The sequence below is a fragment of the Equus caballus genome, chromosome 12, assembly GCF_041296265.1.
Source record: "Equus caballus isolate H_3958 breed thoroughbred chromosome 12, TB-T2T, whole genome shotgun sequence".
Classification (NCBI taxonomy): domain Eukaryota; kingdom Metazoa; phylum Chordata; class Mammalia; order Perissodactyla; family Equidae; genus Equus; species Equus caballus.
Genome location: NC_091695.1, coordinates 42,888,373 through 42,912,551, shown reverse-complemented (window position 1 = coordinate 42,912,551; position 24,179 = coordinate 42,888,373). Strand labels below are relative to the sequence as shown.

General features: G+C 48.5%; 1 protein-coding gene and 1 long non-coding RNA gene across 6 annotated transcripts; one reads left to right on the top strand and one right to left on the bottom strand.

Annotated features, from left to right (window-relative positions):
* Positions 1-46: 46 nt before the first annotated feature.
* On the bottom strand, positions 47-7,236 carry KAT5 (lysine acetyltransferase 5). 4 transcript variants are annotated; one of them, XM_005598312.4, is made up of 14 exons: positions 6,923-7,236; positions 6,757-6,823; positions 6,366-6,434; positions 6,138-6,274; positions 5,693-5,848; positions 5,529-5,603; positions 5,346-5,420; positions 4,777-5,025; positions 4,610-4,699; positions 3,155-3,295; positions 2,983-3,076; positions 902-1,061; positions 691-772; positions 47-597 (listed from the first exon to the last, which is right to left on the bottom strand). In XM_005598312.4, exons 1-14 carry the CDS (start codon positions 6,932-6,934, stop codon positions 463-465), a joined length of 1,542 nt encoding a protein of 513 aa, XP_005598369.1. In that variant the 5' UTR covers positions 6,935-7,236; the 3' UTR covers positions 47-462. The 4 variants fall into 4 exon arrangements, with proteins under 4 accessions (XP_005598369.1, XP_005598370.1, XP_001494234.2 ...); XM_005598313.4 differs by lacking the exon at positions 5,693-5,848 and having other exon boundaries at positions 6,923-7,218; XM_001494184.7 differs by having other exon boundaries at positions 6,757-6,949.
* On the top strand, positions 7,162-24,179 carry LOC138916752 (uncharacterized). Of its 2 annotated transcripts, none has more exons than XR_011424123.1 (3): positions 7,162-7,288; positions 12,018-12,159; positions 22,140-24,179. It is a non-coding gene; the product is annotated as an uncharacterized lncRNA (long non-coding RNA). The 2 variants fall into 2 exon arrangements; XR_011424122.1 differs by lacking the exon at positions 22,140-24,179 and adding an exon at positions 13,467-13,914.

Here is a 24,179-nt window from a genome sequence, read left to right as displayed (position 1 = left end):
CCCCTAAGCCAGCCATGCCCTGACTCCCGCAAGAACCTTCCATGGCTCTGGCCTACAGAAACAATTTATTGCCGGGGGGGCAAGAGAGGGGCCAGAATTTTAGCAGCCAGTACCCACCCCACTCCCAACTCCTACTTTACAAAAGAAATTTTTACAGCCACCAGTCCTCTGTACAGAGCGCTCCCACCCCCCATCTCACTGTACATAGCTGCCAGGCTCTCTCACGTCCCTGGTTCACAGCAGGCCTGGGCCTTCAGCGAGCTGACCTTGAAGTTGACCTGAACCCTGAGCTCGCCTTGGTGCTGGGTACCAGCTGGCTCCTACCAGGCCTGTCCTCTCCTCGTGGAGCTGTCCTCAGCCCCGTCTCCCTTGGTGTGCCTCTTGCGGGCCCCAGTAGGGGCGGGATCAGCTGTCAGCCCCGCTTCTGCCGACTTTGTTGACACGGCCACAGGCAGTGCCCCGTCACCACTTCCCCCTCTTGCTCCAGTCCTTGGGAGTGAAGTGGAGACACTTGGAGTCGATCCGAAGGAGCCGCTTGAGCATAGCCCGTTCATGCCCATCCACGATGTCCTCCGACAGTGTGAGAATGTACTGGCCCTGGACGGGAGACGGGGCCAGGCAGGTCAGCCCACATGGGGCCTGCAGCGTGCACCCCTACACACACCTGTCTCCCCCTACCCGCCTCCCTACCTTGTAGTAGTTGATAAGGTTGAGGTACTGTAGAGTGGAGATGACATCCTCCTTCTTGATGCTGGTGATTTCACTGATCTCGCTGTGGGAAAGCAAAGATCAGGTCCCATGGGGGCCTTCACCTCTGCCCCAGGCCCCCGGGAACCCCAGGGGTGAGAAAGCCCCGGAAGAGACAGGGCATGCACCCCCCGGTACGTGGGGCCAGGCTCACTTGATGGTGATCTGTGGCCTCTCCCCACTCTCCGACTTCAGCCCCATCAGGATCTCCAGGATGGTCTGGGACCAGTAGCTTCGGTAGGATAGGAGGCCAAGATCTGAGAGGGGCTTCTCAGGGGTCCCCGTTTTCCCTTCCACTTTGGAGAGTTCATAGCCTAAAACAATGGAGCAGGAGTGGGTGGGGAAGCGGTCACAGCTTCATGCAACCAACGTTCAAGAGCACAGCTTGCAGAGACAGACTGCCTGGCTCCCATCCTGGGAACCGTGCCTCAGTTTCCTCCTAAAGGACTGATGAGCATTCACTCTTCACCTGGGTGCTGAGCACAGTGGAGGGTGCTAAGGGCACTGCAAAGAGTAGCTGCAATCACCTGGGAGGGGTGCTCAGGAGCCAGTGAAGGCTTATGAATAGGGTAGGGGAGTGCAGAGAAAATGGTTTATGGAAAGAAAGTGCCTCGGATTTTCCTGTCATCCCGCACACTCTGCGCCTGGGCACGTGAGGAGGGAAGTGGGGCAGACGCCACCTCTGGTCCAGGCCTGAGGGTGCTTGGCTTCTCACATGAAAGTCCACTGAGCTTGACCTAAGGAGCACTAGCGGCTCGAAGACCAGGCTGGCCTGACCCGGTGGCTGTGAGGATGCCAGGAGAGGAGCACCAGTCAGAGGCAGGCCCTTCCTCAGCAGGTAACGGACCTCCCGTGGCTCCACCCCTCCCACTCTGCTCTGCCCTCCTCCACCGGCTGACTCCTGGGCACTGGCGGCCAGTTGCTGGTGAGACCCTCAGGCCCTGCAAAACCCTGAGTGGCCTGGTGTCTTTGGGTAGAGTCTTCATTCTCCCTGTCAGGCTCTGCGATGTCGCCACTACTTCCAGAAGCCCTTCGCACCCTCAGTCATAACCAGCCTCATGTTGGACCATCGCCCTTTGTTTTCCCCACCTTGATACATCTCTATCAGCCAGTCTTACCCTCTTGCCCAACTTCCTGTGACTTCCACCAAGCAGCCCAGTGGGAGAGGAACAGAGGCTAGTGCTTTAGAGAAAGGAAGCACAGAGGAGGAAGCCAGTCGGACACCTGGGGTCCGACTCAGCTTTGCTGGGTCCAGTGTATGTGGAATCCTGACAGATCAACTGGAGGCCACACTTGCCTCCTCCGTGGTAGGGAACTCCTGTCCCCTCCCCAGTGAACACCCGCTCACCCTGTGAACTGTCCGCCCAACTGAGCACGCCTCCTTGGTGGCCCCGCCCATGGCCTGTCTCCACTGAGGTCTGAGCTGCAAGGCTTGAGCTGAGTTTAAGCACCTGCCTGCTCCACCAGGCTGAGAGTTTCCTGACGATATGATCCCATCTTGGTATCATTCTACCAACAAAATTTCTCACATGGACCGTGACCTTGATCGAGTCAAGCCTCCGTGTCTTCCCCAGACAGACAGCTAAGGCTCCCTCCCCGTCTCCCAGGTCAGAGCCTGATGACCTCGAGGGTTCAGTGAGTGGTGAGTTGAATGGGACGGGGGAAGAGGCCTGGAAGCAGAGGGTGCTTGGGGTGACACTGACAAGTTCATGAATGACAAGGAGCAGAGTTCCTTCTGGGCTTTAAGAGACTGACCTGACTGAATGCAAGGAACAGGGGCCAAGTTCATGCAAGTCACTGCTTACATTGTCTGCTGAGCTGACAGCATTTTGAACATCTATCTGCAAGGCTCAGGGATACCTGCGGGCCTGAACCACTGGTCCTTGCCCAGGAGTTTGTATGATGACACAGTACCAGACGGATGAGCAACAGTGGCTCACTCGGCTTCTGCCCACGGCCCTGGGCAGGAGCAGATGAGTCAGATTGGGGAAAAGTTGGGTGGTGCTTAGAAGCTTGGCCGAGGCACAGTGAGGGGCTGAGAACCTAGCCCAGATGAGCAGGGCAGCCAGCCTGCGGACGGAGAGAGCCTCGGGAGAGTCCCATCTCTATTTCTGGCCAGCTTCCCTGTGGCTGGGCCACACAGCCAGAGCTGAGGATCATGGCAGCCCTGCTCGTGTGCGTGAGGCTGTGGTGGGAGCACCCCCGCAGCCCCTGGCCAGGAGCACAGGTACTTACTGAACTCTATCAGCAGCTTGCCGTAGCCCCGGCGCTGGTAGGGAGGCAGGGTCAGGATGCAGGCCACGTTGTAGTCTTCCGTCGACTCCTTCTCCTGGGAAAGAGGGGCGGTGAGTGTGAGGGAAGGGACGTGGCGCAAGGCAGGGCTGCGGGCAGCTAGCCCAGCACTGACCTTGGAGAAGTAACCCACGATGTGGAAGCCCTTGCAGTCGTACTCCGTCATGACGTAGAAGAGGAAGGGGTCTGTGTCATAGTACAACGTCTTGTGGTCGAGGAAACACTTTGCCAGGAGACACAGGTTCTGCGAGTAACTCTGCAGAGGAAAAGGCCTGTCACCACTCTGAGTACCCACCTTGAGGGTGGCCGAGGGGCCAGCGTCAGCCAGGAGCTTCCCTGTACCCCATAGCTGACAGGTGATGAGCGCTCCTCCCTGGGGCCCAACCTAGTCCATCAGCCAGGCTGTCCCCGCTGCTCAGGCAGGGCCACTTCTCAGTGTCGAAGAGCCTGTGAACCAGCTGTTTGACAGCCTGCCTCCCCGGTGAGCTGGGCAGGCTTCCCCCCGCTCCCTGGACCCCCACAGTCTGGCCTGGGGCCCTCCACTGTTATAGTTAACAGTCAACAAACGGACATATTCCCAGGAAGAAAGACTGACCAAAGCTTGGGAGGGAAGCTCTGCCTGTGTGACAGTCTTAGGAGTCTGGCTGTCAAAAAACATAACTCTCCCGCCTACGGTCACACCTCCTGGGAACTGATCCATTCCACGACAGAGGTAAGGAACTCTGAAATTGAACCAACAATAGCCTGAGGGATTCCTCAGCAAAGTTACTAATCTTGCTCCTTTATTTTTCCGTGCTTTCTCCTGCATTCAGACCTGGCTTTTTGCCACCTGCTGGGCACTGTCATTTGGATGCCCAAGTCCACAGTGAGGAATACAGAACAGTCGTTACAGCAGCATCTTCCTCTCATGCTCCCCCAGCACCCGAGCCAGAGCTCTCCCCACCAGTCACGGTGCCTGCCTCTCCCTCCCCTCCTCCTGCCCCCGGAGTGGGGGAGTCACTTTCAACGGTCCCTCCAGGTTACTCCCTCCTCCCTCCCCACAGCCACAGACTGAAGCAGTTTTGAAGCCCCAAACCTGGGAGTGTCCTCTACCCCGCCCTGACTGATCTCATTCCCTCCACCTGTGCTCTGTCCCTTATAACAGCCTGGCCTCGTTCTCTCTGCCCTTCAGCCAGAAGCTCCTCGCCTTTCTCACACTCGGTCTCTGTGCCCCCAAGCCTGCCCTGCAGGATTCCCTTACCCACCTCACCCTCCATGTCAAGGCTCTAAGGTCACCTCCTCTGGGAAGCTTTGCTGACCACCTCCCCTGGGTCCTGATAACCCACCCTGTGTTTCATGACACTTGTCAGAATGGGATCTAAGTGGCTGTTGGCACGTCTGTTTTCCCCACGGACTGTGAGCTCCCAGAGAGGAGAGATTCTGTCGAATCCCTGGTTGTCTTTGTACCTCCCAGCACGTGCCCTACAGCAGGAACTCAGTAAAGATGGGAGTGTTGGCCAGACTGGTTAGTGTGTTCCTGGGCAGGAAGAAGCTGCTCATTTATTTCCCCCAGTGCCCCTCAGCCACCTACCTTGTTCTTACGTCCATCGATCTCAAAGAAGGATATGGTGCCCTTGCGGTAAATCTCGTTGCCTGGAGGATGTCGCAGGTCACACTTCGTCTGAGAAAGAGAGGAGGATCAGGGGTGGGGGCAAGGAGGGGAGTGCTAGGAGGGCAGCCCCCTGGGACCCCTCGTACCAAGTGGCGCTGCAGACACTTGAGGCTCCGGCCGTACTTGAGGCAGAACTCGCAGAGGTAGAGGACGGGCAGCGTGGTGAGCTCCTGCGGGTACGGGGAGAAGTACCACGGCTTGAGGCGGTGCCGGCCCAGCTCGATGCACTCGATGTTCTTCATCCGGGTGACGATGTCGTCGTGGCTCCGGTCGGACACCAGGCTCCCAGTCATGCGTGGAGCCGACGGTATTCCATCTGAGCTGTCCTGGGAGTCCTGCCCAGGGCCAGTGGAAGATACCAGATTACAGAAGCAGGACACTACCGCCTACACACCCCTTCCCGAGGTTTCCTTATGCAGGTCTAACAGCAACCCTAGGTACTATCATCCCCTTTCCAGATAAAGAAACCAAGACTTGGGAAGTTTTCATTCAAAACTTGGAAAAGATCTCATCTGAATGAGCTCTGCCTGGTTCCTAATCCCACCAACACCACAGCTGCCCACCCCTCCTTCTTTATTTTCAAACCAGTCACTAAATGCTCCACCCTGCCGGTGTCCCCTGCTTTTCACCCAGCCTCCCCCATCCCCAGACCCACCTCATCAGTGCCCAAACAATTCGATTTGCGCTTCCGTCCAGGCTGAGCTGCCACTGCCCTACGGGCTGATCCATTCTGCAAGTAAGATGGAAGGAACAGAAGGGGGGCTGTGAGATGAGCCTCAGAGGGGCCGCCAGGAGGTAGAAGGAAGGAAGGGAAGAAGAGATGGTTTAGGGGACTCACCTGGGGGAAAACTGAGGTCGGGGCTGTCTCGCTGGGCACGGGAGTTGCCGGTGAAACCACCTCCACCTTCCGTTTCTGTAGAGAGAAACCAAGAAAGGTGGGTCAGAAGGTAGAGAAGGTGGGACCTGAGAGGAAAGCAAGGTCCCTGGAATTGCTGAGGGTACCGTTGAGCGGTGGTTGGGCTGCAGGCAGGAGCTGGAGGAGAGCGGCTGGTCGGGCTCGCCACCGGGAATGGCCTCCCGCTCCTTGGGCAGGTTGAAGCGGAGTGTGATCTGGACCGGGATTGGCAAGGTCTTCCCGCTGGCCTGGGCGGAGGCCGGCTGTAGAGATAGGTCCAGGGTCTTCCTCTGGGGTGGGCTTGGTGGTGGGATGGGAAAGGGAGTAGGGGCCCCTCAGCATAGAGTGATTAAACCCCACCCTCTGCCCTCTCAAGGACACAGGAATAGCCACTGGACTCTGAAAGCTACATCTGCAATTTGGCCCCCATCCTTTGTGAGCTGAAGCCAGGGTGGGAGGGCACTGCCTCCTGCCCATCCAGGAGCCACTGAGGCCTAGAGATGAGAAAAGTAGGAGGCAGGAGAGAAGACGTGAAGCAGGGGACCTACTCACCACCTCTCTCTCTGGAGAGCCGGGGCGGGACCCAGGAAGTCCGTTCTTGGTGGGGGTCTTGGCCTCCTTCTTGGGGAACTGGATCTTCTTTAGGTCCAGCCGCTCGTGGGTCACCCATTCATCCAGGCGTTTATTGACTGCAGCAGGGGGGATGGCTCAGGAGGGAATGCCAGAGGCTGTCCCCCAACCCTGCCCTGCAGCCCCACCTCACCGCAGCCCAGAACTCACAGTCAATGTAATGGACGTAGAAAAGCTTCCGGCCACTGATGTCCTTCACGCTCAGGATCTCGGCCAGGGCTGTGGGAACAGCACAGACGGGGGCCTTAGATAGGCCTGGCCATGAGGCTCCACCCTCCCACGACCTAAACTCCACCCCCGGCCGAATCCCTAAGCCCCAGCACTTGGAAGCTCTCGCCCAAGCCCCCGTTAGTCACCAAGTGCCGCCCTCTCTCCAAGCCCCGCCCTGTCCGTCTCGGAGCTAAAAGCCACGCCCCTGCTGAGTATCTGCGTCCCGCCCGCCCAGGATTCTAGAGGCCCCTCCCCCTCCCGAGGGTTCGGTTGACTCTCTCCCGCCCCTCGCCCTTAGGTTCCTTAGCCCCGCCCCCCCGACGTCACTCACGCCACTCATCTTCGTTGTCCTGGTTCCGCCGCAGCACGGGCAGGCGGCAGCCTTCGATTATCTCCCCCTGGGGAGACAGCGCGGCGCCAGGGTCGGCTACTGGGGGGCCTCGGGCTCTACCCACCTCCCCTGGCTCCCTCCGCCCCGCCCCGGGCACCGGACTCACCACCTCCGCCATCTTCCCTCCCTCCACTGCCACTTCCGGCCCCTCTGGGAGACGTCACTTCCGGGACTGAGCGCGCTGTAGGCCTCGGCCTCACGAAGCCGTTTTGGAAGAGGCCCCCAGGGAGACACCGCCGCCCAGCTGGAAGCAAGGAACCAGCCCGCCTGGGCGCCGGGAGTATGGGGTGTTTTAAGTCTCGGGCCTGGTTCTGGGTGGAATCCCCACAACCTGCACAGCGATTGGAGGAAAGCTGAGTCCGTCACGTGACGCCCACCGAGTGCGACGCCGGTCACGTGGATGCGGCGCAGGTCACGTGCGACTGGTGTTTGCGCTTTGCAGGCTGTCGAGCACGGGCGCCTCCTAGTGGCGGTGAGAGGTGTCGCCGGGGGTGAACTGCGCGTCCGGGGCGGGGGGCGGGTCTGGGGGGGTTTGGGAGGCTGGAGAGGTGGGCGGGACCGTGAGGGGACTTCAATGCCTGGCCAAGTTTGTGGACTTCCTTCCTTAGGGATGGGGACTCATGGGAGATGTCTGGGTTTTTTGTTTTGTATATTGGGTTTCTAATTTTAAAAGTAATATGACATTCATTCATATATTCAGCAAATGTTTAGTGATCCCCTACCGTGTGCCTAGCACTGTTGTAGGAGCCTGGAATACATCAGTGAACACAGAACCCTGCCCTCCTGGAGCTTACGTTCTTGAGGGTTGGGAAGAAAAAGAAGGGTATAGATAATAAACAAGTATATTAAAAAGTAAATGATTTAGTCTATTAAAGAGTGATAAGTGTTATGGGAAACCAAAAACAATGAGCAAAGTAAAGGAGATGGGTAGATAGATTGCAGTTTTGAATAGGTTACTCAGGGCAGACCTGGATGGAAGTGTGTTAGTTGAGCAAAGGTTTCACATTAAAACAATAATCGTGCCTGAGATGTGGCTCTCAAATCCTAAAATATTTACTGTCTGGCCCTTACAGGAAATGTTTGTCAACCCCTGCTTTATAGACTCTTGTGCTGTCTAATACAAAAATAAGCTCTCACTGTGTATACTGTTCTGTACCCAGTCGCTAAATATTCCAGAGCACTCTTTTAATGGCTGCATAGTATTCTGTTTAGATGCATCCTGGCTGCCATAACCAATTTCCTGTTGTTGAAGTCTCATGTTATTTCCAATATTCTCCTATTACAAAGAGTACCACAAAGTACACAACTTTCCACATATTCATCCCAGCGTGATTTGCATTTAAGATATAAGTGGAGAGTGATCCTATCTGTGTTTTAGAAAGATCCCTTTGTGGCAGCGTCCTTGGATTGAAGGAGGGAAGACCAGAACAGGGCCATTCGGAAGGCTGTTGAAATCGGCTGTTCACCGATAACAGTCAATAAGTGTTTATGCAGGGCCTGCTAGGTATGGCAGTTAGCAAAGTTTCAGTCCCTGCCCTCTTGTCAAAGTACCAGTGACCCCCACAGTGTTAATCGAATGGTGCTTCTCAGTCCTCTTATCAGTAGGGTTTGGCCTGGCTGGTCCCACCCTCTTCCGTGAAACGCTGTTGTCCTGGCTTCCAGGATACCGGCCCCTCCTTCCAACTTCCTTCCACCTTCCCTAGCTGCTCTTTATCTCCTTTGCTGGTTCCTCTTCCTGTCCACGACCTCAAAAACATTCAGAAATCCCATGTTCAGTCCTAGACTTCATCTCTGTATCCACGCTCACCCCTTTCATGATCCCCTGGGGGCTCATGGCTTTAAATATCATCCATATGCTGAGGTTTCTCAAATTTGTGTCTGCAGCTTAGATCTCTGCCCTGAACTCAGCTCTCAACGCCCACTCAGCATCTCCATTTGGATGTCTGGGGGCATGTCCAAAACCAAACTCCTAATTTTCCTTCCTTACCTGCTCCTCCCACTCTCTTTCTTGTCCCCGTCAGTGATCTTCATCTGTCCAGTTTCTCAGACCAAAACCTTGAAGTCCTCCGACTTCTCTGCTTCTGTCACATTCTACCAGGCAGCGAATACTCTAGGCTCTGTCACTTCTTCGGCCTTCACCACTGCTGCTCCCCAGGACTGTTGCAGTAGCCTCACACACAGAAGCAAGAGGAATTGTTTAAAAATACACTTCAGACCATGTCACTCTGATGATCAGAATCCACCAAGGGTTTGTCCTTTACTCTCAGTAAAACCCCAAATCCCTGTATAAGTCCCGCCCCCGTTACCACTTGGCCCCACCTCCTCCTGCTGTTCTCCCCGCTCACTACATTCTAGCCCCACTGGCCTCCCAGTGTTTCTAGCACATGGCAGGCGTGTTCCTCTCTCTGGTCCTTTCCTGTTTGCTGCCTGCAATATTTCTCTCCATGGATCCACTTGGCTGACTCCCTCAGCTCATTCAAGTCTTTGCTCAAATGCCACCTTCCCAATGAGGCCACCTCTAAGCTCCCTAGTTATATCTGCTCATCCCCCACCCACCTCATCTCCCTCCTCCTCCGCTTCACTTTCCTGCACAGCATTTATCCCCAGTTGTCAACTCGCCTGTTTTCCTCATTCACTTGTTAACTATCTGTCTTTCTCTCACTAGAAGGTAAGATCCATGAATGCAGTATTTATACTGTTTGGTCCAGTGCTGTTTTCCCAGCTTCTAGAATAGTGCCTGACTCATAGTAGGTGTTCAGTTAAAAACTGTCAAATGGACGAAGCACATGGTCTCGCTGGGGAGCCAGACATTCCAGGAAGTGAGGACGGCAACAGCAAAAAAAGAAAAAAAGGAGAAAAGAAACAGCTGGCGCACAGGGCATCAGTCATGCACCAGCATTAATTGAGCACCAACTGTGTGCCACATCCTGCAGGAGCCACTTCATTGAAAACAGACGAGGCCCCTGCTCTAGTGGGATGGACAGGAACAGTTAACAAAACAAAGCAAAAATAGTCCCTTTCGATGGTGGTGTAAGTGCAGTGACGATGATGAACCAGTGCGATCTGGCGAGGGGTGAGGAGCGGGGCTTCTCTAAGGGCTGTCAATCAGGTTCCTCCCGCCCACCAAGAGTCTCGCCATGCCATGCCCTGCTCCCCCGGCTGGCTTAATGAGGGACCGGCTGGCTTAATGAGGGACCGTCTTGGTCCATGTGGCCCAAAGGCATGCGGGGCTTCAAGATGGCTTCGCCTGGGGACTCAACAATGTCACGGGTGACACACTTTCCACTCTGGCCTCCTCAGGCTTACCTTCCTCCTCGTTAAGGTGGACTCCTCTTATAGTCGCAGGACTGCTGCCCACTGTCCTAGGGCCCACGTGTGTCTGAGGCCACGTCTGAGGAGAAAATCTTTTCCCCAGCTGTGGGAGTAAAGTCCTGGGCTTCCCTCCGATTGAACCATCTTAGGGCACGTGCTTCTGCCTCAGCCAATCCCTGTGGCCAGGGGGATGGAATTCCACCGGTTTAGACAAACCGGGGCGCACCCGGCAGCTGAGCCAAGGCAACCCCATCCAAGCAGCACAGAGGCTGCAGCTGGGAGAGGAGGGAGCAGCTGTTGGGAGGCAGCCGGTGTGGCCCTGCAGGCGATGACATGTGACCTAAGACCTGAAGGATGAGGAGGGACAGTCTTAGAAGATGTGGGGGAGGCGTTTGCCAAGCAGAGGGAATGGCAGAATCAGAGGTCAAGTTCAGTGTATTCCAGGAAGGCGAAGCCAGTGTGGATGGAAGGGATGACCAGCCAGGAGGCAGAGAGCTGGCAGGGCCCCATCACGAGGCCTTTCCTGGCTTTTTTGTAAGGAAGTCAGATTTTGCTCTAAGTGCCACAGGAAGCCATTGGAGAATTTGAAGCAAGAAAATAATGTGTCTGATTAAAGCTTTAAAAGCTGATTGAGGGCATGAGGGTTGTTGGAGACACTACAAGAGTAACAGCCTGAGTACAGCTAGAAGGTTCTCGCTGCCGTGAAAGCAAGGATTGAAGGGGGCTGGAGATTGAGGTGTGACCAGAAGCATGGTGAGAGAAAAGGGCCTGGTAGGGACCAGAAGACAGAGGCCGTGATACGGTTGGGGGCCAGTGGTTCTCCAGCCAGGCCCCAGATCTCCGGGGGTCTCAGATCCTGCAGGAGGAGAATCCTTCCTGCGAGAACTTATTATCTCCTCGGGAAAAGTAAACATGGACTTCTCTTTTCCAAATGCATGTGCTTTGGCTGTGCTTAATAACCTCCAAATTCATTGAAATGCTTGCTGAGTTCAATGTGAGGCTAAAGGCTCCTTGGCTGAACGCTTGGTCTGGGAATGCTCAGCGTGGACAGCCACAAGGCCAGGAGAGTGCCCACTGGCCTGAGTAGCTGAGTGGTCATCACAGACGTTGGGGGGTGCTGTTAGCAGAGAAGAGGGGAGGAGAAAGCCAGATTATGTAGGGGTGAGGAAATGGAAACAGCACAGATAGACACTCCTTTAGGGCAGTTTGAGTTTGAATGAAAAGTTAGAGAAGCTTAAATGAAAAATAGGAGACAAATTGCAAAAAATTATGAACTTTTTTTTTTGGAAGGAGGGGAGCAATTGGAGGGGAACCAGAGGGGGCTGCAAGGAGGAGGAAGCAAGTTTCTTCAGGACATGGAGCACTTGGACACTCTTGGTTGTAAATAACAGAAAACCAAGAATAAACTGGTTCAATGAATTGGAGTTCTTACCTCCCTGGAGCTCCAAGGCTGTTGACCCAGTGCCTTAGAGATGGCACCCTCACCCACCTAGATTTCTTCCATCTCTCCATGCCACCAACTTGGTAGGTTGGCTTTATTCTCAAGGGGATTCCTTTTAAGATGCCTGCAGCAGCCACTGGGTCACATGCTTCTGCTTTCGTGTTTCCAAGCGGGAATGACTTCTCAACATTTCTCAGGAAATTTGTGTCTTTCTGAATCCTGAGCAGGGCCGATTTCATGGGCATGAGACCTGTGCAACTGTGCAGGGCCCAGAGCTTAGAAAGATCCTGCACTTCGTTTAATGCTCCGTCATTGCCATCTTGAAAATTCTTAATAATTTTTGATCAAGGAGCCCGCGTTGGGCCCCACAAATTATGTGGCTGGTCCTGATCCTGAAAAAAATCAGTCAAAAAAATCACGTAAAAGTATTATAATTTTCCTGCCACAGTGAAAGCTTAACAAGCAATATGGAGGCATTATGGCTTCAGAAGAACCCACCGATGTTAAGAGGAAATGGGGAAACAGGAGAGAAAGTCCTCATCGTGGACTCAGTCTTGCTGTGGCTGATCCAGCAGCTGTCTCTGCTAACAGTGAGTCATTCGTTTTTTTTAAATTGTGGTAAAATATACATATCATAAAATTTACCACTTTAACCATTTTTACGTGTACAATGCAGTGGCCTTAAGTACATTCACATTGTTGTGCAACCATCACCGCCATCGATCTGCAGAATCTTTTCATCATCCCCAACATAAACACTGTCCCCATGAAACACTAACTGACTCCCCATTCCCCCCTCCCCAGCCCGTGGTAACCACTATTCTGCTTTCTCCCTCTAAAAGTTTAGGGGCCAGCCCGGTGGCGCAGCAGTTAAGTGTGCACATTCCGCTTTTGCAGCCCAGGGTTCGCTGGTTCGGATCCTGGGTGCAGATGTGGCACCGATTATCAAACCATGCTGTGGCAGGCATCCCACATATAAAGTAGAGGAGGATGGGCACGGATGTTAGCTCAGGGCCAGTCTTCCTCAGCAAAAAGAGGAGGATTGGCAGCAGATGTTAGCTCAGGGCTGATCTTCCTCACAAAAAAAATAAATAAATAAAATAAAAGTTTAACTCCTCTAGGTACTTTGTATAATATAAGTGGGATCATAGAATGTCTGTCTTTTTGCATCTGGCTTACTTCACCTAGAATAATGTTTTCTTTTTTTTTAAGATTTTGTTTTTCTTTTTTCTCCTAAAGCCCCCCAGTACATAGTTGTGTATTTTTAGTTGTGGGTCCTTCCAGTTGCGGCATGTGGGATGCCACCTGAGCATGGCTTGATGAGCGGTGCCATGTCCACACCCAGGATTCGAACTGGCGAAACCCTGGGCTGCTGAAATGGAGTGCACGAACTTAACCACTCGGCCGTGGGGCCGGCCCCTAGAGTAATGTTTTCAAGGCTCATCCATGTTGTAGCATGTGTCAGAATTTCATTCCTTTTTAAGGCTGAATAATATTCCATTGTGTGGATAGACCACATCAGTGAGTCATTCCTGCAACTAAAATAAATATTAATAAGTTTGTATGCAGAGTATCCTTTATACAAATCCTGTGAATGGTATTCTGAGAAATAAAGGCATTTAGAAGTAAAAGAAGTCTTAAATTGGTTATTTCGATGTGGGCTTCTGTGTAGCACTGCTAATCTTGCTAGGAGATTCTGAAGTTACATTATTCAAATACTGCTCAGTAATGTTCACTGGAGTACTCCAGTATTTAAGTATTTGCTATAGGCTACGGTTCTTCGTGAATACTTTAAGAGGAGAAATGCAAAGAGATGAAGATGTGAGTGTTGCGAACTGTCTCAGCAGGGAACCAGAATCCGATCTGAAATCTGAATTAACAATATCGATTCCAACAGCAAAACCAAAATTAGGACAAGCAGACAAAATGTTTTCCTCATTAAAAAAAGGAAATGAGCTTCTGTGAAGGAACCTGTAGACCCAAGTTGAAGATGCTGGTGGACGCCCTCTCGACAATTTGACCAGGGTCACTGCAAAATGAAAGAAAGGTTTTTACATCTGGAATATTTGTTATGAAACAACTGTCAAGACTATCGGATAGGGCAATCAATGCTTTGAATATTTTAAATTTTCATTTTAAGAGTGGTAACTTCTAAATATTAAAGATTTAATTAGTATTATTTCTCAATAATTGGCTTTTAGTTGACATTTGTGTTCATTTCCGTTATTTTGATCTTTTCTATTATCAAATGTCTGAATCAAGCAGAGATTATTTTTACTTGTCATTGACATATGTAGATGTGTTGTGATACATTGATTTATAATAATAAATCTTTCAATTATTGTATCTTGTTTTTACAGAAACCTCTGAAACTTTGAGTGCAAACGTATTATAGGAAATGATTCAGTGTTTATGTTCATTTTTTTAAAACATACAAAGTATTGTGAGAAGTACACAATAACTTAGGGTTTTGGCAGGATCATCCATAGAAAGGGGTAGGAGACAGAGAGAGGGAGGGGCCCCCTAGAGGCTGCAGACAGGCAGGGGCCGATGCCTCTCACACGGTGGGTGTCCAGGACTCATTTCCTTCCCGCCACGTGCCTTCTCTCCGACCTCACTGCTCTTCCTGTCTGCCCCTCCTAACTCTTTCTCAGCTCAGATGTCTCTTCCTCCAGGAAGGCCTCTGGACCTCACTGCCTGGATTGCTTGAGATCCAATGATGTGTATGTTTCCACCCTCCCTCCCTGGACTCAGGCTCCATGGGGCTGTGTCTGCGTCGTCCATTCCGATTTCCCCAGCGCCAACATGGCGCCTTCACAAGGGAGGCTCTGAGTGAACAGTGGCTGGAGGAGTGAATCTGACCCCACAGTCACCCTGTGAAGGGGTTAGCTGCTGTACCCAACCCACTGGAGAGGTGAACCACGAAGGCTCAGAGCTGTGGGAACTTAAACCAAGTCATGGAGGCGAGCATTAGCAGAGACGTCATTCGAACACAGACCCTACCTTCCAATCCACTATTCAGCCTACTGCCAGGCCGGCTCCTGGAAGCCCAGAGCCAGCAGGTCAGGGACCTCAGAAGCACAGACCCACCTCAGCAGGGAAGCGAACGTCTGTTGCCAATCTTCTTTTTCTTCTGCTTTTTTTCTCTTGTTCTCCCCAAAGCCCCCCAGTACATAGTCGTCTATTCTAGCTGTGGGTCCTTATGGTTGTGGCATGTGGGATGCCACCTCAGCGTGGCCTGATGGGCAGTGCCATGTCCATGCCCAGGATCCGAAGCTGCCCTCACAGAGGGCGCGAACTTAACCACTCGGCCGGGGGCCGGCCCCTCAAAATTTTTATTTCACCCCTAATGTACTTTTTTTTGCTCTAAAACATTTCTATTCTCTGATTATCCACTACTGTATATCCTCCCATATTTTACCCATACATTTTATTATAATTAAGAATGAACCTGTATATATTCCTACGTATGTGCAAATGTATGTACACAAGATGTGTTTTTCATTTGGTTTTTTTAGTCATTATAAGGGCTTTTACCAAATGCATTTTTCTTTTTTTTTTTTTTTTAAGGAGCATTAGCCCTGAGCTAACTGCTGCCAATCCTCCTCTTTTTGCTGAGGAAGACTGGCCCTGAGCTAACATCGGTGCCCATCTTCCTCTACTTTATATGTGGGACGCCTGCCACAGCATAGCTTGCCACTTGGTGCCATGTCCGCACCCGGGATCCGAACCCAAGAACCCCGGGCCGCGGAAGCGGAACATGCAAACTTAACCGCTGCGCCACCGGGCCGGTCCCTCTTTTCTAGTGCAACAATACCTGTTGGACTCTTCAAATCAACTGTGATAGCCCTGAGTCACTGTTTTTAATGGCTATAATATTCCACAATGTGGAATTCAGCTACCAGCTTGCTTCTGCCTTGTTCGCGGTTTTGTGCCAACATGAACATTGTACCATAAATCCCTCACGGAGTCCAAGGGATGGAGTCCCATGAGTTGGATTGCTGAGTTGAAAGCTATAAGAATTTCAATTTTACTAAATATTAGTTAAATGGGTTTTTTTTAAAGCAGCATATCCCGTTTCCATGAAAAATATATGAAAATCTCTGTTTTCACATAGCTCCATCACCCACAGATGTTAAAGCCCTTTTTAATTTTTGCCAGACTGATCAGTAAGTTGGCAGAGTAGTATAACTTTAGTTTGCATTTCCCAACCTTTTAGGCAGTTTGAGCATCTTTCCCTTTGTTTGTTGGCCGTAGGACATTTCCTTCTGTTAGTTGCCTCTTTGTATGCTTGGCCCATTTTTCTGTTGTGTTGTTTGTCTCATCCTAAGTTCTGGAAACCTTTCTATACAGTGATATTAAGTTGCTGTTGTCTTCTGCTTTGCAAATTTTTTTTTTTGGTTTTTTTTTTTTAGGAAGATTTGCCCTGAGCTAACATCTGCTGCCAATCCTCTTTTTGCTGAGGAAGACTGGCCCTGAGCTAACATCCATGCCCATCCTCCTCTGCTTTATATGTGGGACGCCTACCACAGCGTGGCTTGCCAAGCAGTGCTGTGCCCACACCCGGGATCCAAACCTGCGAACTCCGGGCCGCCAAAGTGGAGTGTGCACACTTAACCGCTGTGCCACCAGGCCGGCCCCCTGCAAATATTTTTACTAAAACTATTCTTTGTCTCTTTGTCTCTACCATCTTTTGCCATGTGTACATTTAATTTTTATTTTTTTTTTGGTGAGAAAAATTGGCCCTGAGCTAATACCTGTTGCAAATCTTCCTCTTTTTGCTTGAGGAAGAATGGCCCTGAACTAACATCTGTGCCCATCTTCCTTTACTATATATGTGGGACGCTGCCACAGCATGGCTTGAAGAGTGGTGTAGGTCCACACCTGGGATCCAAACCTGGGATCTGGGCCACCAAAGCAGAGTGCACGGAACTTAACCGCTACGCCACTGGGCCTGCCCCCGTTTAAATTTTTTGTTTAGTCAAATACGCCTCTCCTTCCCATCATAGTTTCTGGGTTTCCAGTCTTGGTTAGGAAGGTCTTCTCATCTTTTCAACTTTCTCGCAAGGTTTTTATTACGTTATTTTTAACATTTAATAGTTTGATCCTTCTGGAATTTATTTTGGTGTAAGAGTTCAGCCCAATTGTATTTTCTTCCAGATGAGTAGTGAGCTGCGTGCCGGCACCTCTCAGTACATAATTCAGCCCTTTGTGTTGAATCAAAATGTCACATGTGTCATATATTAAATCCTAAAATGAACTAGGACTCAGTTCTATATTCCTAATTTGGCTCCATGAATCTTTTTGTCTAGTTCTTTGCCAATATCATATTGATTTGATTATAATGTCCTTATAGTGGTTACTTTCTGGTAAGGCAAGGCCCCTTCACTGTTCTTTTTCATATCTTTGACTATTTCCAGGCTTGTATTCAAGATAAGCATTAGGATCATTTAAACCCATTAAAAGAGAAGACTTGTTAGAATTTGAATTTAAATTGCATTAAATGTATCTATTAATTGTGGGACAAGTGATAATTTTACGCCGCTATATCCAACCATTGCTAAACCTGAGATATCTTTCTGTTTTTCCCTTTTTTAAAGTGTCTTTCAATATGATATAGTTTTGTTCATATGGGTGGGTCTGCACTTTTCTTGAGAAATTTACATTTATGTTTGACCCATTTTGAGTTAATTTTTGTATATAGTGTAAGGTAAGGGTCCAACTTCATTCTTTTACAGGTGAATATCCAGTTTTCCCAACACTGTTTGTTGAAAAGACTGTCTTTTCCCTATTGAATGGTCTTGGCACTCTTGTCAAAAATCCATGGACCATAGACGTGAGGGTTTATTTCTGGGGTCTTGATTCTATTCCACTAGTCCATATGTCTGTTTTTATGCCAGTATCAGACTGTTTTTGGCAAGTTTGGTTTTTTAACCTTATCTGGCAGTTTACATTTTATTGCAAGCATTCAGTCCCTGACATTTAATGTAATGAATGATATACTTGTAATGATTATATTATTTCAATATTACTTTATGATTAGAATTTACGTTATTATTTCTTTTGCTTTTCTTTATTCTTTTAATTTAAAATAAATCTTGTCTATCTTAAAAATGTTTTAACATACTATTGAGTAAAACTGAGGCTCTGGAAGGAATCCCTGCTCTGCCACTTATTAGCTATATGATTAGACAAGTAATTCAACTTCTCTGAGCCTCAACTTCGTAATCTATAAAATGTGCATAAAAACACCTCTTTCCATTGGTAGATGTGAGAAATAAATAACTGTTGAATATAAAAGGCCTAGAGATGGGGGCCGGCCCCGTGCTGAGTGGTTAAATTCGCACGCTCCACTTCAGTGGCCCAGGGTTTTGCTCGTTCGAATCCTGGGCACGGACATGGCACCACTCATCAAGCCATGCTGAGGCAGCATCCCACATGCCGCAACTGGAAGGACCCACAACTAAAAATACACGACTATGTACTGGAGGGCTTTGGGGGAAAAAGGAAAAGTAAAAAAATAAAATCTTTAAAAGGCCTAGAGAATAAGTCCACAATAAATAGTAACTAAAATAATTTTTTGAAGAAGAAGAAGATTAGCCCTGAGCTAACATCTGCTGCCAATCCTCCTCTTTTTGCTGAGGAAGACTGGCCCTGAGCTAACATCCGTGCCCATCTTCCTCCACTTTATACATGGGACGCCTACCACAACATGGCTTGACAAGTGGTGCCATGTCCGCACCTGGATCCGAACCGGCGAACACCGGGCCGCTGAAGCGGAACGTGCTCACTTAAGCACTGCGCCACTGGGCCGGCCCCTAAAATAAAATTTATGGAACGAAGACTGCATGTTTATCTTGTGCTGTCATGGGGTTTGGCGCTGCTGAAGTCTCCCGAGGTTTGAGAACCTCTCCCTCCATCTCTGATTTCGAGGAGCAGGAGACCAGGTGGTCTATTGAGAGCACGCATGGGTGTAGAACGAAAAAGAAGTTCAGGTGTGGAATAGTTGAGACTGGGGATTGCAGAAAGAGCTGCCAAGGCATGGGCTGAGATCAGGATGCAAAGTGTCTTCTTTGTGACAGTCAGGGGGCTTCTGGTAGCCTCAGAAGATGGAAGGATCAAGGAGAGAGTAGGGACTTTGCTGGGCAGAGCACGTAGGACCCGGCTGGAAGAGGACGTGCAAGAGAATCTGGGAGAGTGGCTGATAAGAGTGGCTTAGAAGTCAAGAAAGAAGGAGCTGCTGTGGGGCAGGCTGACAAACAGGGAGCGCGGGAAGAATAGAGTGGGGTCTGTCTGTGACATTAAAGAGCAGCCAGCCAGCCAGCCAGCCACGCAGCAGTCACATGTTGTGAGAGCAGAGAGCCTTTATTTTCTCCGTAATTCAGCTTAATCTCATCTTTGGGATCTGTCATGCCTCGGGAGTGGGGAACTCAATCTCAGTAGTTTTTAAGATATAGACCTACATCTAAGGTAGAGATGGAGCAAAAGGAGGGGCTTGGTGGGGCCGTGGTGTTGGTCATTTGACCTGGTGGTTGCATGCCATAGCTCTCTTTGGAACAAGAAATATTACCAGGGATGAAGAGAGGCATTGTGTAATTATAAAGGGGTTATTTCATCCAGAAAACATAAAAGTCCTAGCTATGCATTCAATTAAGTGTTTCTAAATGCATGAAGCAAAAACCGCCAGACTAAAAGGAGAAATAGAAAAATCCACTGTTATAGTTGGAGACTTCCACACTCCTCTCTCAGTAATGATGGAGCAAGTACGGAGAATATCAGAAGTATATAGAAGTCCTGAACAAGACTGTTGACGAACTTGACCTAATTGATATTTACAGGCCAAAGATCGTGTCTGTTCCCGCCGGTCAGAATGGAAGACTTCATAACCTTTGAGGCGTGGGTCTTAGAAGGGTCTTGCCTGGGTAGTGAGGAATAATTAGCCCAGACTAAATGCTTCTCTGGCCCCACCTATCAGATCTCTGTTATAATAAAAAAATGTATTCAGTCTTTGTCCTGGTTCCTGGCACAGAGCTCCTAAAGCCCTTGGAATTTTCTGAGTGATGGGAATGTCTTTTGTTATTCATAATAAGGCCCTTTCGACCCTACACAAATGTGTGCTAATGAGGTCACTATTGATGGGCTCTGGAGTGGCTTCAGGACTGGAGCTTGTAGCCAGAGGAGCCAACCACGGGAACAGTCAACCTGGAAGGAGAGGATAGGAACTAGATATTGAGTTTGATTACCAGTTGCCAGTGATTTAATCAATCATGTCTACATAATGAAACCTCCAGGAAAACTCTTAAACAACAGGGTGCAGAGTGTTTCCAGGTGATGAACACCCGGTGCGGGCACTGTGGTGTGCCCAGAAAGGGCATGGAAGCTCTGCACCCACCATACCTTGCCCTACGCATCTTTTCCATTTGGCTGTTCCCAAGTTATATCCTTTACAATAAACCAGTAACTAAGTAAAGCGCTTTCCTGAGCTCTGTGAGTTCTACTGAATTATTGAACCTGAGGGAAGGGGCTCATGGGAACTGCGAAATTTGTAGAAAGTCAGGCAGAAATCTGGGTAGCTTAGGCATCCCATTTGCAACTGGCATCTGAAGTGGGGGCAGTCTTGTGGGACTAAGCCCTTAACCTGTGACGTTCGTGCTAACTACAAATAGTGTCGGAACTGAAATGAATAGTGGACACCCAGTTGGTGTCAGAGAATTGGTGGAGGTAGGAAAAAAATCCTCAAAATCTTAAAAACATGACCGCAAAGGATCAAACTATTTCAAGTAATTTAACTGTGTCCCAGAACACAGCTCAAGAATATTTATAGGAATACAAAAATATCTTAGCACCCAAAAAAGTAAAATTCGTAATGCCTGGCATCCTACAGAGGATTACAAACATGCAGAAATGTAGGTATATATGACTCATAATGAAAAGAAAAATCAATCAATTAAAACTCATCCAGAGCTAATGATGTTAGAACTAGCAAATAAGGACACTTAAAAAAAATATTATAAAGGCTGGCCCCGTGGCTGAGTGGTTAAGTTCATGCGTTCCGCTGCAGGTGGCCCAGTGTTTCGTTGGTTCGAATCCTGGGCGCGGACATGGCACTGCTCATCAAACCACGCTGAGGCAGCATCCCACATGCCACAACTAGAGGGACCCACAACGAAGAATATACAACTATGTACCGGGGGGCTTTGGGGAGAAAAAGGAAAACAAATAAAATATTGAAAAAAAAAAAAATATATATATATATTATAGGGCCAGCCCCGGTGGCCTAGTGGTTAAGTTTGGCACACTCAGCTTTGGTGGCCCAGGTTCGGCTCCCAGGCCTACATCACTTATCTGTCAGTGGCCATGTGGTGGTGGTGGCTCACATACAAAAAAGAGGAATTTGGCAGTGGATGTTAGCTCAGGGTGAATCTTCCTCAGCAAAAAAAATTATATATATATAATATACAACATATAAAATAATAAAATATATAAAAATATATAAAATAATAAATATAACTGTATTCTATATGTTCAAAAAGCTAAGTAGAGACACAGAAGATATAAAAATTCCCAAAATCAAACTTCCTGGGATGAAAACTACAATGTCTGAGATGAAAAATATACTGAATGGAATTAATGGCAGATTAGACATTGAAGAAGAAAAGATTAATGAATTTGAAGATATATCAGAGAAACTATCTAAAATGAAACACAATGGGAAAAAAGAATACAGAAATTGAAAAGTGCATGAGTGAGCTATGGGACAACCTCGAGTGGCCTAATATGTGTGTAGTGGGGGTGGGACAAAAAAATATTTGTAGAAATACTAAGCAAAGATTTTCTAAATTTGGTGAAAACTGTAAACCCACAGATGCAAGAAGTTCAACTTACTTCAAGCACAAGAAACATGAAAAAAGAAAAAAAAATCAAGGCACATCATACTCAACGTGTTCAAAACTAGTGATAAAAAAATAACCATGTTACTTACAGAGAAATAAAGATAAGGATGACAATAGATTTCTTTTCTTTTCTTTTTTTGAGGAAGATTAACCCTGCGCGAACATCTGCTGCCAATCCTCCTCTTTTTGCTGAGGAAGGCTGACCTTGAGCTAACATCTGTGCCTGTCTTCCTGTACTTTATATACAGGACGCCTACCACAGCATGGCTTGCCAAGCGGTGCCATGTCCGCACCCAGGATCCCAACCAGCGAACCCCAGGCCACCAAAGCGGAACATCCGCCCTTAACCACTGTACCACCGGGCCAGCCCCCCGACAACAGATTTCTTGTTGGTAACAATGTAAGCAAGAAGTGAAGCAACATCTTTAAAAAAGAAAGAACAAAGCTGTCAGCATAGTAGAGTCTTATACCCAGCAAAAATATTTTTCAAAGATGTTGACAAAATAAAGACTTTTTAAGATATAAAATCCACACTATAAGAAATATGATGAAAAACTTAAGTCCTTAGAGAAGGAAAATGATATCAGGTGGAAATATGGATCTACAAAAAGCAATGAAGTGCACTAGAAATGAGAATGACATTGGTGAATATATAAGATTTTTTCTTTTTTTTTTAGGAAGATTATCTCTGAGCTAACATCTGCTGCCAATCCTCCTCTTTTTGCTGAGGAAGACTGGCCCTGAGCTCACATGCCTGCCCATCTTCCTCTACTTTGTATGTGGGACGCCTGCCACAGCATGGCTTGCCAAGTAGTGCCATGTCTGCATCTGGGATCCGAACCAGTGAACCCCGGGCTGCCAAAGTGGAACATGTGCACTTAACCGCTGCGCCACCAGGACGGCCCCAAGATTTTTTCTTATTTAAATCTTTTTAAAGATTTTATTTTTTTTCCTTTTTCTCCCCAAAGCCCCCCGGTACATAGTTGTATATTCTTCACTGTGGGTCCTTCTAGTTGTGGCATGTGGGACGCTGCCTCAGCGTGGTTTGATGAGCAGTGCCATGTCCACACCCAGGATTCGAACCAGCGAAACACTGGGCCACCTGCAGCGGAGTGGGCGAACTTAACCACTCAGCCACGGGGCCAGCCCCAGGTGATTTTTTTTTTTCTTCTGTGTTCTTTTTCCATGCACATCCTCTGTTTTGAGATTTGGAGAAGCCAGACGGGGCAGGCCAGCCCCTAAATCTTTTTAAAAGATAAAAAACGATAATAAGAAAATATTATGAACACTTTATGCCAATATATTCAATGATCTATGTGAAATGGACAAATTCTTTAAAAAATACAAATTACCAGAATTGACTCAAGAAGAAATAGAAAATAGAAACAGAATAGTCCTATGTCTATTGAAGAAATTGAGTTCATAAATTAAAACCTTTCTACAAAGGAAATGCCAGGTCGAGATGGTTGAATGATGAATTCTATCACAGTTAAGGAAGAAACAATACAAATCCTACACAAATTCTTTCAGAAAACAGAAAAGGGTACACTTCCCACCTCATTTTATAAGGCCAGCATTACTCTGAAACCGAAACTATAGCTACCACAGGGAAAGAATTCAGGGACCAACATCTCATGTGAACATAGATACAATATTCTTTAACAAAATATTATCAAATAATTCCTTTTCTTCATCAAATTTAACTCTACTTGATATGTTGCCTATGCTTGTGTTTATTACCTGTAGCTTCCGAGTATAAGTTCCCTGAGTGCAAGGACTTTATTTGTTTTGTTCATGGCTGTCCTCTCCACATCACCATCCCAGGGTCTGGACCAGTACTTGACCAACACTACATGCTCAATAAATATTTGTTGAGTGCTTGAGTGAGAGATGGACCCCCAGTTGGTTTCAGGAGACACATTGTTGCTCAGTAAGTCCACGTATAGTCAAAGATAACGGGGCACATTTTAAAAACAGATTAAAATGAAGATCCCAGTCTTGGCTACCCTCCTACTATTCTATTTTAAAATGCAGCTAGATATATGCCATGAGTTTATTAATAAAGTTTTGATTCTTTTGTTTTTTTGGGGGAAGATTAGCCCTGAGCTAACATCTGCTGCCAATCCTCCTCTTTTTTGCTGAGGCAGACTGGCCCTGAGCTAACATCCGTGCCCATCTTCCTCTACTTGATATGTGAGACGCCTGCCACGGCATGGCTTGCCAAGTGGTGCCATGTCCACACCCGGGATCCGAGCCGTGAACCACGGGCCACCAAAGCGGAATATACAAACTTAACCACTGGGCCACCGGGCCAGCCCCTGATTTTTTATTTTGGTAAAATACACATAACAATATTTATCATTTTAGCCATTTGTAAGTGTGCAGTTCAGTAGCGTTAAATACACGCACAATGTTGTATAAGTGTCACCACTGTCCATCTGCAGAATCTTTTTCATCATCCCCAACATACACTCTGTACTGTGAACAATAATTCCCTATTCGTGCCTCCCCAACCCCTGGCGACCTCTATTCTGCTTTCAGTTTCCATGAATTTGCTTTTCTAGGTCCCTCATACGAGTGGAATCATACAATATTTGTCCTTTTGTGTCTGGCTTATGTCACTTAGCGTAATGTCTTCAAGGTTCATCCATGTAAAGCATGTGTCAAAATTTCATTCTGTTTTACGGTTGAATAAAATTCCATTGTATGTATATACC